The sequence below is a fragment of the Hippoglossus hippoglossus genome, chromosome 18 (genome assembly GCF_009819705.1).
Source record: "Hippoglossus hippoglossus isolate fHipHip1 chromosome 18, fHipHip1.pri, whole genome shotgun sequence".
Taxonomy (NCBI): domain Eukaryota; kingdom Metazoa; phylum Chordata; class Actinopteri; order Pleuronectiformes; family Pleuronectidae; genus Hippoglossus; species Hippoglossus hippoglossus.
Window position 1 is genome coordinate 12,485,514 of NC_047168.1, and position 12,664 is coordinate 12,498,177.

Sequence of the window (12,664 nt, forward strand, 5' to 3'; positions counted from 1 at the left end):
ATATTAAAATGAGCTGAAGCCACCACTCTGGGTAAGCCTGTAAAGCTCCTGAGACGAGTGTCACACCTTCACCCGTGGCGACCGGTTTTAAAGAAGATGTAGAAAGAAGGAGGATTTTTAAAAAAACACACACAACAGGGGGAATCACAGAGATAAGAAATGAGTCAACTCTTCTGAAGGCCTCGACAGACAAAGGGAAGCCTTTAATCTGCACCGATATGTAAACACCCTGCTGTGCTAACACTCACACATGAACATGCCCAGGTTCTGAGGCGCAGGCAAATTCTTCGTGCACGTATCTATTTGGATATTTCATAACTGCAGAGAATGAAGTTGGTAAAGACTTGAAAATACAAAAGGCAGTAGCACTAAGCTCTATGGATAAGAATAAAGAAAAAAGTCAAATTGCAGGATTTCAGGATGGCCTCTTCGATTTACTAAATATATTTTAGTCCTTTCTTTACTTACAAGTCTTACATCTCAAATTAATAAAGTAGAATAGAAGGCAATAAAGACCAAAAACAATATTAAGATACTGATTAAAGTTCCTTTCCACATTGGTTTATTGGTATTATTGTGTAATATTGGTCAATATGAGCCTTTCACCGACATATAACTTTAGTTTTACAGAGTAAACAGTGCAGAAGATATTAGCTTTTATATTTACAGTTTAAGTGTGTGTGTCCATATTGATCCATATTGAGAAAATTGGTTTTTACAACATTAAATAACACGTGGTTTGGTTGTAATTACATCTGAAGGTTCACTAGTTTAAACAGTGAAACATTATGAAGATTTGTTGCCCATCATCTATACTGCCACTCTCCCTGAGCCACTTGAAAACAGGTTGAACTTGAATATCACACATTCCAGTATTCACATGAGTCCCAGTCATACCTGTCCATAAATGGAACATTTGTGTGATGTGTTTTCACTGACCTAAAGTACACTACACGTCCCTGTCACTGGGGCCCGGAACAAAGGTCACATTCTTCGTGAAAAGGTCACACTCGTGTGTCATGGGTGGATTCACAGTGAGTTGGTTTTTGTGTTTGTTTCTAGTGGTGTGCGCTCATTTCCTATGCATTTATGCCTGTGTACGTGATTGTGTGTGTAGGTGTGTGTGAGTTCTGGGAAGAGGGTCATTCAGGTTTCATGCCATGGTTGGCTTTCCTCATAGTACGGGATACTACAGGGATTTAGCTGTAAAGCCTGCTCCATTGTTGTTCAGCTGGTGGAATGTACTGGGCCCACTGTTAGTGTGTGTGTGTGTGTGTGTGTGTGTGTGTGTGTGTGTGTGTGTGTGGGTCTAACCGTGTGTTGCATACCTGTTTGTGTATTTTGTGCATCACATTATTGTGCTCCAATGTGTTTGAGGGCCTGAATTCTTTGCTTTTCTACTTGTTACGTGGATGCAATGTTTTGTGTGTGTGTGTTTATGTTGCGTGCCTGTGTGTGTGTGTGTGTGTGTGTGTGTGTGTGTGTGTGTGTGTGTGTGTGTGTGTGTGTCATTGTAAGCTTGCTGTTACCATAATCACCGATAATGCTGCATCAACAAATGACCTGACATGTAACTGTTCTTTGTGGCTTCGTGGATGAATCACTGGACTGAAACGATAGAGATTGGTCTAAATTTGCATAAAGTCGACTGAAGACCAGAACGTACCTGGAAACATTGAACGTGACTCTTCTCTGCTTTTTTCCAGGTTATGTGTTGTCCATCATGGGTCGTCGACGAACCCTCCCCAACATCAACTCTCCAGATTGGGCAATCCGCATGCAGGCTGAAAGGCAGGCTGTGAACTTTACAGTCCAAGGTGGGATCACTGACAGTTGCACAACCACTCGGCAACGTATTTGCGCTCAACCTCATGTGTACGTGTTCGCAGGTTCTGCTGCTGACCTCTGTAAGGTGGCCATGATCCGGATCTTCAACCTCGTGGCCACCACCTCACTCACTGCCAGGTACAACTGTTAAACATGGGCCCTACTGAGCTGAGGATGCTCCTATTACAAGCCATTTCTCCAGTGTTATACCAAACTCTGTGTAACAAGACACTGACTGACTCCTCACTCCTCACATCTCTCTGAATCTACGAACTGATTGAGTCTGTCACACTAAACCACATAACAAGCAGTCGCTGGTTTACGAGCCAAATGCTTTTTGAAGAGTTGTGACTTGCTCCCGAGTGACACACGACAAACACTCAGCTCGAGTAAACACACTTGATGAGCGAGCCAGATTTTACCAGAACTAGATGAATATGTTGGGGGTGCAAAGTGGAGGGAGGAGTTGATGGAGACACTTGGGATCAGCTGGGTGCCACAGATCTCACTAGTACTTGTGTCTGAAGTGTTTTATGTATTTTTCTGGGTGTGTTTGTAACTGAAGGCTGATAGCGCAGCTCCATGACGAGCTCCTGTACGAAGTGGACGACTCACAGGTGGAAAACTTTGCAGGTAAATGTACTAGATTCAATATCGGCTTTGGAAATCCATGTTTCAATTTATTTTAGGTTTGTTTTGTGGTTATTTAATCTAAAATATCCACAATTCATATATAAATGTTACATCATGATGACTATAACGTGATTGATAATATTTGTGTGGCTTCCTGTGTGTGTGCAGCGTTGGTGAAGAGCACCATGGAGTCCCTGCAGCACATCGACCAGCTGGGCCTCCATCTCAAGGTCAGTGACCTGAAAGCAAAATCATTTTACTTTTAGATTAGTGCCAGTCGTCACTCTGTGGCTTTGGTAAACCATGGCACCCCGGCTAATGGAGACGTACACAGTCAATAAAGCCAATAATTATTAATAGAATTATTGCTTTTTAAAAATGTAGACAACAAACCACAGGTCTCACATTTTAAGTATTTTTAAGGTTTTCAACTAATCGTGAATATTGTGCCTTCAAAAATAAAACTACAAAATATAACTTTTCCCCTTCTGTGTGTGTTTGTGTGCGTGTGTGCGTGTGTGTGTGTGTGCGTGTGCGTGTGTGTGTGTGTGTGTGTGTGTGTGTGTGTGTGTGTGTGTGTGTGTGTGTGTGTGTGTGTGTGTGTGTGTGTGTGTGTGTGTGTGTGTGTTTCCTAGGTCCCCCTAAAGGTGGCGGTCTCCAGTGGGAAGTCCTGGGGATCCATGACTGAGCTTAAGATCCCTTCAGCATCTCCTTCTCTTTGAGTCCTTCCTCCTCTCTTCCTTCCATCATTACCTTTCCACTACACCTTTGTTCAACAAGATACTTGACTTTCAACCCCCCCCCCCCCCCCCCCCCCGCCCCGCCCCTCTATCTCTCTTGGTGTGTTCCCATCTTCTCATTCCACCTCTCCCTCTCTCGTAGCCTTTCTCTCTGCCTCTCTCTTCACTCGTCCTGCATCCACATCGCTATGGAAACCAGGCAGCTGCAGCTCCTTCCAGCTCCAAATTCGCGCTTCCACTCCATCCGTATCCGGGGGCAACGGCAGGAGCCACAGACTGGATTGCACCAGTTCTCTCTCTCTCTCTCTCCATCCTTAAAAAAAAATCCTCTTCCTACTCGTCTCCTCCTCCGTTTTCACACTCTCTCGTTAAGACCAACACTGTTTTCTCTGCCTCGTTGCCAAGGTGAAGCTCCACATTTATCGGTTCATGAAATTGGCTTTTAATTTGATATTTAAACGGCTAAAGCAGTTTGGCTACGTGAAATATGTTGTTCTGCATTTTCACAGACTTTTGTGTTTTTATTGTTGTAATACTTCGTTTGTGCTGAATAAAATGAGCATTTATCCTGTTCTTACAAAACCCCTGTGAGCTGATGATGAACCTAACGACCATTTTATTTATGTTTTTCTGTGTGTAGGCACTAAATCTCAATTAATTAAAGCTAATTTGCGTGTCGGATTTAAGAGGATTATTTTAACAGAAGCGTAGAAAAATGAAAGCAGGATAATAACCTTGTATTTCAACAACTTTAACGATCATTGAGAGATTTCAGTGAGGGATTTTCAGGGATGCAAACACAGCCACTGGGAGTTGAGACAAAGTCAATTGTATTAGGGAGATGTTGGGTTTCTTTAATGCGCTGAAGCCTTGGTGTTGCATTGAACTGATTCAAAGCAGATGATCTAATTTTGCTCCTCGCTCTCTCTCCAGCTCATCTTTTATCTGCTCATTTGGCTCGAGCCCACTCTCCCCTTTGTCTTGTTCCTGCCTCTCTCTCTCTCTCTCACACACACACACACATTCCACGAATGCCCATACACAAGCATAAACACACAGTTCAGAAACACACACTTTTCTTTTCCCCTACACACCACGAACGCACTCGAGCACACTCGCCACCTTCCAGGCACAGTGACCGACTTTCCTTGTGTCTGGCAGCCACAGCCTTTTATACTGTTCTCCAATTAAGACCCTTCAAGCCCACAGGACGGGCCCGGGCAGAACCGTACGCCAATGTGACATTTCAAACAATGCCTCAGCCCCCGTTACCTATTTGAAACGTCACCTCACGTTGCCTCCTAATTACAGGAGTCACTTCCTCGGTCGGTCACAAAAGGTGGCACGAAGGCTCTGCTGCCGATCGGCCCAGGGCTCTGTCTCGCCCGTGTATTTACATTCCTCTAGTTTCCTCTCTTTAGCGGCGCGGTGGCCCTTCACGTTGCCCATTGAACCCACGAGCAGGAATGTGCTCTCCATGTGCTGATGTGAGGGGAAGCTTTTCTCCCCGGGTCAGTGTGAGCAGTTCAGAGCCACGGCCACGGACAGTGTTATGGAAATCTGCTCCTCTATTCTCTCATTGTTCCGCAGATTTTTCAGGGTGCAAGGCCTTACCCCCCCCCCCCCCCCCCCCCCCCCCCCCCCCTTTTTTTTTTGAGAGGGGAGTGTGAGACCGGTGTGCTCAAATTCTAGAGAGCACTCTGCACTTTTGAAGCAGGGGTGCTCAAAGTAGGTGTGGAGGTCAAACACACACAAATAAAGCCGTTTTCCCAGTGTTTTAAACTCCTTTGTGTACAGGATTATACTGTAACGCTTTTATTTTTGCTTATTTCAGCAGTAAATTTGTTGGCAGCAAGTCATAAAACTAAATAATTAATATTTAATGCCTATTTATACAGTAAGTGGGTTAATAAAATAATGTAAAAATACTTTTGTTTGCCTTCATATCTTTGTGGGACTTTAATATCATTTTAGAGATGTGCATAAGGATATCAGTGTCATCATTCCACTGACTAATGCTGCTGCTTTAATGGCCTCCTGCTGTTAACAGGTGAAGGCCTGAGGGTCCCTTGGAGGCCAGTTGTCAAGGGCAACAGGACAAGCTTCCCCTCGCTGCCATGGCGACCGTGAGATGTGTAAGTAAACCAGATATGTCATTACGGTCGTGATTGCTGACATCGAGGTGACAGTGAATCTAATTTGTCCGTATAATCGGTAAAAAATAAGTTTACAGTGGCAACAAATAAAAGCTTAATGCATCGTCATTTTTAATTGATACAATATATGTACATCCATGTTTCAATCATCGTCATAATGCAAGAAATCCCATCTTTACATCTATACAGTGTTCCAGTTGTTGTCAGTATAAAAGAAAGCGTAAATAATCACAATAATAAGAGTAATCCCCGTGTGGTAATAACAGCAGTCGTCCAAAGGAATGGCAGAAAGGGAACTGAAAGCTAACAGGCCCCAATAAAAAGCAGGTTGTCAGTGTCACTGGGGTCGGGGCGGACCAGTTGAACCAGCATCTACTCTCTCTCCCCCTGGGAACCACAGAGCCGTTCTACTCTTCAGTACCGTGCATGAGAACCACAGACCACGTTGTCCTTCCCTATAATTTGGACTGGTTCTTTTTTCTTGCTCTTCCTGTAGCTGCTCTAACCCAGTGGGCCTCAGGTGCTGTTTACCCATCGCTCTGCTTCACATCCCTAAGGGCCTCTTTTCTCAAATTCCTCACCCTGGTCCGAGCACCCTTCCTTCCCCTGCCCCCTCGGTTACAAGGTTCCCTCAGTTACAATTTAACTCCCTTCCCCCCTGAAGTTGATCCATCTAACCCATCTATCCATCAATCCTTGCCTTCCATTGCTCTATCATGGCCGGCTGGTTGACCCGCCTGCCTCCCCACAGTGTGGCTGCATATCAATCCCCCTGCTGTGCTTTGTGCGGCTTGGTTTCCTGGCAACAGACATGACAGGCTCTCCGGAGCAGAGAGAGAGAGAGAGAGAGAGAGAGCCCCATCGCACTGCAGCAGCTCGCTGTAGCTCGATAGCTCCGTCCAGAGCTGTGTCTGGTTGTGTGCTGTAAGATCACAGAGCTGCTGCAGCCTCAGGTTCTTCTGTTATGAGCCTCTGACGACATGAGAGCTCAAGCAGACAGGCGGGACCAGGAGGAGTCCGGAGCTGTCAGCGTGCGACAGAGCCAAGATGGCGTGCGAGGGCTCCTCTGAAAGTGGCTGCTGTTAGTCAGTATGGATTTGTTGTGATGTAGCACAGATGACGACACCTGCCCTACTGTAGAATCTCTTTCTTAGTGCTGTAAATATCTTTAAAATATATTTTATATATTTTAAATCCACAGTTTCTGTTACAAAAGGAGTAAAAACGACCCCCAGATGCTATTTACAATAAAATATACTTTACATCTTTACAGTGACTAACTTGAGGATTCAAAGGAGGACTTTGAATCTCACTCATGAGAAGAGTCAACATGGTTGCTTGTTGTGATTCTAGCAGCTGCAGCATGTTTTTGAATTGATTATTTCAGTCGTGCTGACGGTAAAGTTGCAGTGCATGTCTCCGTAGTGTCGGAAGTCTATGCGTTTAAATAAAAGCTCAGCGCAGCACGAAGCACTTTCAGAGTCCGGGTTACGCCATCTTATCTTTTTTTTTTCCCTGTCTGCTTGAGCCGCTCATTCTTTAGCAAATCCATTATCCCCCTCTTGTCATTCCCCCCCCCCCCCCCCCCCCCCCGTTTCCTGTTGACATCTGTACAGGTATGCAGAGGTACACCTGTGTACTTCTACTTTTGAGTTTTTCAAAAACACATCTTTGTAAAGAAAATACAAAAAACAGAAACATTTTACAATCAATCACCCTCCAGGCTTCGATACAGCGAGTGGTAAGTGTTGCGACGGCGCCGCTGCCACTAATTGGTACAGTATAAGGGATATAACATTAATGCAGCATTTCATGTTTTTAATAATATCCTTGTACATAGTGTGTCATTAGTTTGTGGGTTTTGTGTTTATTGCTTGACTAGATGGCACGTGGGCAGGATTCTTCCAGATAAAACCAAATATAGTTTAGTCTCGGGGTCGTGTTGGAAAAGCAAAGAGCCACGTCGGGAACAGAAATGCAGAAACTACTGTCGTCTTTGGAAAATGTCCTCGTCCAAAAATAGCTGTGGGTCAGAGTGTGAATTAAATATGATGGTGTCACGACTTGTATATTATGTATGCTTGAGATGCATACAGTCAGAGGAACACAGGAGAGTATTCTTATAGGAAATATAAAAAAATAAATAAATCAAAAACTACCTGTACTGTAATAGCAAAACAAGACACAGTTGTGCTACAAGTGCTTATGTGTTCTTGGCACCTGTGGCCTCAGTCCAGAGTGAGTCCGCATGTACACAGTGGAGCAAAGTCCTCCCCAGAGGTAGAGAGAGAGAGGGAGTCCATGCTGTGGAGCTCTGATGCTGCAGACGTCCTCCTCCCCCCTCCGCAAGCCCCCCCCCCCCCAGTCCCCCACCCCCTTGAAACTGCCCATGTGGTACATTCCTCCCTCGTCCCCTCGCCCTCCTCCTTAGGTGGAACATTCCAAGGCGACAGCCATCTTCTGAGACAAAAATAAACTCCATCAGGGGTAAAGATGACAGGTTGCAGTAAATAATACATCGGCGATAGTAGTGATACGGATATTTACAGTCACACAAAAGAATTCCTAACGTCTAGTGAAGTGGTTTCATCACTTAATGAAAGAACCAGTAGCTGCTTCTCACCCTTTTCTCCTCATCCACAAAGTCAAACAAGCAACCAGAGTCAAAACATAAGAACCTTTCTAAGACCAAACACGTGGGCAGTTTACATTCATGCCTGTGAGTGTCACCCCCCCCCAAGGCCATTGAGTTAGGACACACACACCGTCAGAGTAACACAACACACCCACAGGATCTGTACATTTGTGCAGTTTTGAATGATATGCTCCTTCACCAGTAGACAAACTGAATAAAAAGACTGATCGTGAGAAATTATTTTTTCTGTTTCACTTCATTGTTTCAACCCCCAGAACTCACTGTGACCACGTTTTAGAATTAGAAAAAAAACTGCTGACGTCACCGGCCTCAGCTTGTGTGTCTGCCGTCGGAGAGAGAGCATCGTGATTGTGTTTTTTGGGGATAAGCACTTGTAACCAAAATAGCCGTCTCCTGCTGGAGGAGCCTTTGTGTGGCGTAGATCTCAAACCTCAACCGACAGGAAAACACACTCTCACTCCCAAAGAAATAATACAAAATAAAATAAAATCACCAAATAGAAAAAGTGTGAGATTGTTTTTTTGTTTTGTTTTTTGGGGATTGTACATCAGCAGAACATTTCAGAGGCGTGGTTTGTCTATAAATTTACACTCTGGTAGAAGTTGCATACAGTTTAATTACTACATTCTAACATTGAGTAGCCGTACCAGGGTCAAACGGGAGGTGAGGGTACAGCAGAGCATTCACATGAAGTAAAAACACACATAAATGCAATATAGTCAGTGCACTTCATCTTTACAATTCAAAAAAATCACCTTTGAGCTATAACCTCAAGCCATGCAGTCCACAAGATATAATCCACCTGTCTGGTTCCAGGGCATGAGGCGTTCATTGGCGAAGGCGTTTGAATAATACCTTTGTGTTCGGAGTACGTACCGATAATACTTCCTCCCCCCCACCAAAAAGAAAAATACACGAAGGAGCATTTTAAATTTCATCAGGCAAAAAACACAGAGTGGCAGCAGCAGAAAAATGGCTCAGCATTGACCGGCTTCACATTCGTCCACGAGATCCAGACTATACGGGGTTGTTTTACAATCCGCCTCCGCCCGTCTCTCACTCTCAGCCTCCGAGACCCCGAGGTCCTACACAGAGTGAGTCACACAGCGAGGCCCTGAACCCTGTGGCAGCGCTAACCGACAAACTAGTCTCAGAGGCTCCAGCACCTCCAGCTGCGATATCAGATTTTTACTCCTAGTGAAATAGATTTAGTGTCAAAACGGTTGTTTGGATGTTGTCTAATTTCCTGCTTGGTTTTAATGGGAAGCTTGTATGAAGGATGGTGGAAGCTGTTGCTCCAGAAACATCACAAATTACATCCTGGGCCTCTTTTCTCTCTCTCTCTCCCTCTCTCAACCCACGTTCAAAGCAGATGCATCAAGGTGGCGTGCGGCACGTCGGCCCAATGAAAACATCACATGGAAACAACACCGTTTGATGCTTTCAGTGCATTTGTGCCCTTGCGTTTGTAGAACTTCATAAAGGGGGGGGGCCGTAGGCTGACAAAAAATTTAAAAAAGACAAAGAACGTGTCGGTAGTTAAGCTTCTTCTCTGTGTGTCGAGTTTCACATGGGGGAGAAGCTGTAGAACCATGGAAGGTCAACTTGTGGGGATTATTTAAAAATGTATAATCCAAAGTTTGATGCAAAAGAAAACAGGTAGATATTAGATTTCAGTTCCTTGGGGGGGGGTTTGAGGATTTTCCTATGACACCTGACTTCACTGCTTGCGTTTCCTGTGCACTGGAATACATGAGTTCTTTTGCATCTTTCACTAAATGCGCATTGACTGGGAACCTGACAACAAGCTGGTTTTAACCCATCGCTCCCACTGCGATCAAGAAATACAAAACTGACCTTCGGCCTCCAGCCAGTGACGGACAAATCTGCAGACAAATAATTTAACAAGGATTTTTAGAAAGGGATTTCATTTTTGCTACCTCCTACAGATTCCTCGCTCTTCATAACTAAGATCATTTCAAATAAAAATAAACTGTTAAAAAAATCACAAGTCTATGGTTCCACTGGATGCCATGTGCGAGGAGCTTCTCCCCGAAAAGTGATAATTTGCATTCAAAGACACATTTTCATGCAAATGGTACACTTTTAGTTTTTTTTTTTCCAAACAAAGAAACACACATTTCTTTTTATATTTTCATCTAAAAAAAAAAAAGAAGCTTATTTTCTTTTTTAAATATATTTATATATATTGTTTGTTGATATATATCAGTTGTTGTTGTATTTTTTTCTGTACTTCTCCAGGGGCAGGCACCGTACACACACCGGGTACAGAGGCATGCCACACTTGCATTGCTTTTTGCATTCTACAGTTGGTTGGCTGACGGGCACAATGTCATCCAGGCAGCGCTGCGGTTGGTGAGTGTCTGCGACAACTTAAACAACCCACACACACACTCACACACACACACACACACACACACACACACACACACACACACACACACACACACACACTGACTCATTTTACCAGTCACCCCTTCGCACTAATTTGTCGCAGAGGCAGCGCCATACTGCCTAGATGGCGTCGGAGCAGGGGGGGGGCGGGGTTTAAGGTTGGTCCAACAAGCTTCAAATGGAATCAAAGCGATGCAGCAAGGCTCTGTGGCGCATGCAGAGATGGGCGGGGGGGATGAGTCAGGCCTGGGACGAGGGAGGGTCAGAGGTCGACGCAGGGGTCAAATGGAAGGTGTGGGGTCTAGCCCAGGGTTGCAGACAGATTCATGAACGGGAGGGAATGGGCAGAAAGTCAAAAGAGGGTCAGTGCTAACTTCATGACGAGTACGTTTGTATTCAGTTTTTTTTTTATCTTGTTTTTTCTTGTTTTTGTGATTTTTTTTGTTGTTGTTGTGGTATTTTGTTTTAAAATTAGCTTTTTACAAATGATTTAATGACACAACTTGGGCTCAGAGTAGTGGATGGCTGAACCTACTGCTGGTTGTATGTTTCGGAGGATGGAGATGGAGAGAGGTGTTATGGGAGAAACGTTGACATTCAGTTAGCTACATGACTTTTCAACACTATTCACAATATAGGCGAATGGGGAGAGGGGGGGGGGGGGTAATAATGCCAGTGTATTAGTTTAAATCATTATTTGCTATTTGTGCTCAGTTATGTTCTGTAGGAATTGCAAGTATTGCCAGTCGACCAGTTGTTTCACCCAATAACCTGGATTAAGTGTGTGGAGCGCAGACTGCAGCTACTGTGTTAGTATTGTGGTTTTGAAAATTTGCATATTACAATGTGGTAATATGTGTTCAAAGTTATAAAATTACCAATTATCCGTCAAATAGTAAACATATTCAAAATGTTAGGATTCACCTTGATTCAGTCAGTAAACAAGTACAAGTAGAAAGTATCAATGTGTAGTTAATATTTGAATCATAGCAAGAGAGGTGCGCGTCTGTTCACGCAAAAAATAAAAATAGCTCGGTTCTTTAAGACGTGATAGTACGTCCGACCATGTCCTAGTCAAACACGCACACACACACACACACACACACACACACACACACACACACACACACACACACACACACGCTCCCAACAATCACACAAACATACACAAGCTCCGACATGCAGCTATATTGTCTTTCTCCGCAAGAAAGCCCCACCCCTCCTGTCACTTCGACCAATCAGAGACCCTCTCCACAGCTCCGGGTGAGAAGAGGAGCGATTAACTGATGGTGAATCTAAGAAAAGTAAAATAGAAAGGAAGGAGAGATCCAGTCCAATTATTAGTGAGGAGGAGGAGGAGGAGGAGGAATGTGTTGTGAGGAAGATGCAATGTGTTGATTCAGGCCTGTTTAGGTTGCAGAATACACACACATGCATATTCCGGTAACCATCCTGTCCTCCTCTCTCTCACTGTGGGGGTCAGCAACACACTTGCTGTGCTTCAATATGGTGTCTTGAGAGACGTGTGTGTGTGTGTGTGTGTGTGTGTGTGTGTGTGTGTGAGTGTGAGTGAGTGAGTGAGTGAGTGTGAGTGAGAGAGAGATACAAAAAAATGTATCATTGCAGAGCTTTCTTGTTTTGTAAGGAAGCCATCATACACCGATACATAAAAAAATGTATATAGGGGGCGGCTGTGGCTGAGGGGTAGAGCGGTCGTCCTCCAACCAGAAGGTCGGGCGGTTCGATCCCAGTCTTTCCCATCATGCAAGTGTCCTCGGGCAAAAATACTGAAACCTGAATTGCCCCTAATAGCAAAAAAAATAAATAAAAGTGCTGTGTGAATGGGTGAATGGCAATAAACTGTACTCTAAAGCGCTTTGAGTGGTCGTCACGACTAGAACAGCGCTATGTAAATACAGAGCATTTACCATATGTACACGTATATAGACCTGTGGAGTCTCACTGTGGGGGGGTGGATTTCAGGGAGTATTCTCAGACTGAAGGGGAGGTTTGCGTTGAGGGGGGGGAAGAGGGGCACAGTGGAATAGAAATGAAAGGGGTGGGGGGGGGGGGTAGTGATCTGACTCTCATGATCTTAAGGGGCTGGGGAGGTTGTTGCCTGGTTGGCATCCCATCATATTTTATCCCACAATGAAAAGGGACGGGCGCCTTTACTAAAAAAGGTACTAAAGTTACTAAATGTACTAAAAAAAATTTGATTAATAAAATAGAAGAAA

At 44.3% G+C, this 12,664-nt stretch overlaps 1 protein-coding gene and 3 long non-coding RNA genes across 4 annotated transcripts in view; 2 read left to right on the forward strand and 2 right to left on the reverse strand.

Annotated features, from left to right (window-relative positions):
* poln (polymerase (DNA directed) nu) overlaps positions 1–3,203 on the forward strand; it is a 40,531-nt gene extending 37,328 nt beyond the window's left edge. Inside the window, exons 23-27 of the mRNA XM_034569423.1 lie at positions 1,707–1,817; positions 1,890–1,965; positions 2,393–2,460; positions 2,629–2,690; positions 3,096–3,203. Coding sequence (XP_034425314.1) covers positions 1,707–1,817; positions 1,890–1,965; positions 2,393–2,460; positions 2,629–2,690; positions 3,096–3,182 — 404 coding nt within the window. The 3' untranslated portion in view covers positions 3,183–3,203. The remainder of the gene's footprint in view (positions 1–1,706; positions 1,818–1,889; positions 1,966–2,392; positions 2,461–2,628; positions 2,691–3,095) is intronic.
* Positions 3,204–8,371: 5,168 nt separating this feature from the next.
* LOC117752227 lies at positions 8,372–9,526 on the reverse strand. Its single transcript, XR_004612005.1, has 2 exons — positions 9,150–9,526; positions 8,372–9,003 (listed from the first exon to the last, which is right to left on the reverse strand). It is a non-coding gene; the product is annotated as an uncharacterized LOC117752227 (long non-coding RNA).
* A 487-nt stretch (positions 9,527–10,013) lies between these two features.
* LOC117752228 lies at positions 10,014–11,171 on the reverse strand. The gene is made up of 2 exons (XR_004612006.1): positions 10,458–11,171; positions 10,014–10,426 (listed from the first exon to the last, which is right to left on the reverse strand). It is a non-coding gene; the product is annotated as an uncharacterized LOC117752228 (long non-coding RNA).
* Positions 11,172–12,212: 1,041 nt separating this feature from the next.
* Positions 12,213–12,633, forward strand: LOC117752230. The gene is made up of 2 exons (XR_004612008.1): positions 12,213–12,383; positions 12,436–12,633. It is a non-coding gene; the product is annotated as an uncharacterized LOC117752230 (long non-coding RNA).
* Positions 12,634–12,664: the final 31 nt, after the last annotated feature.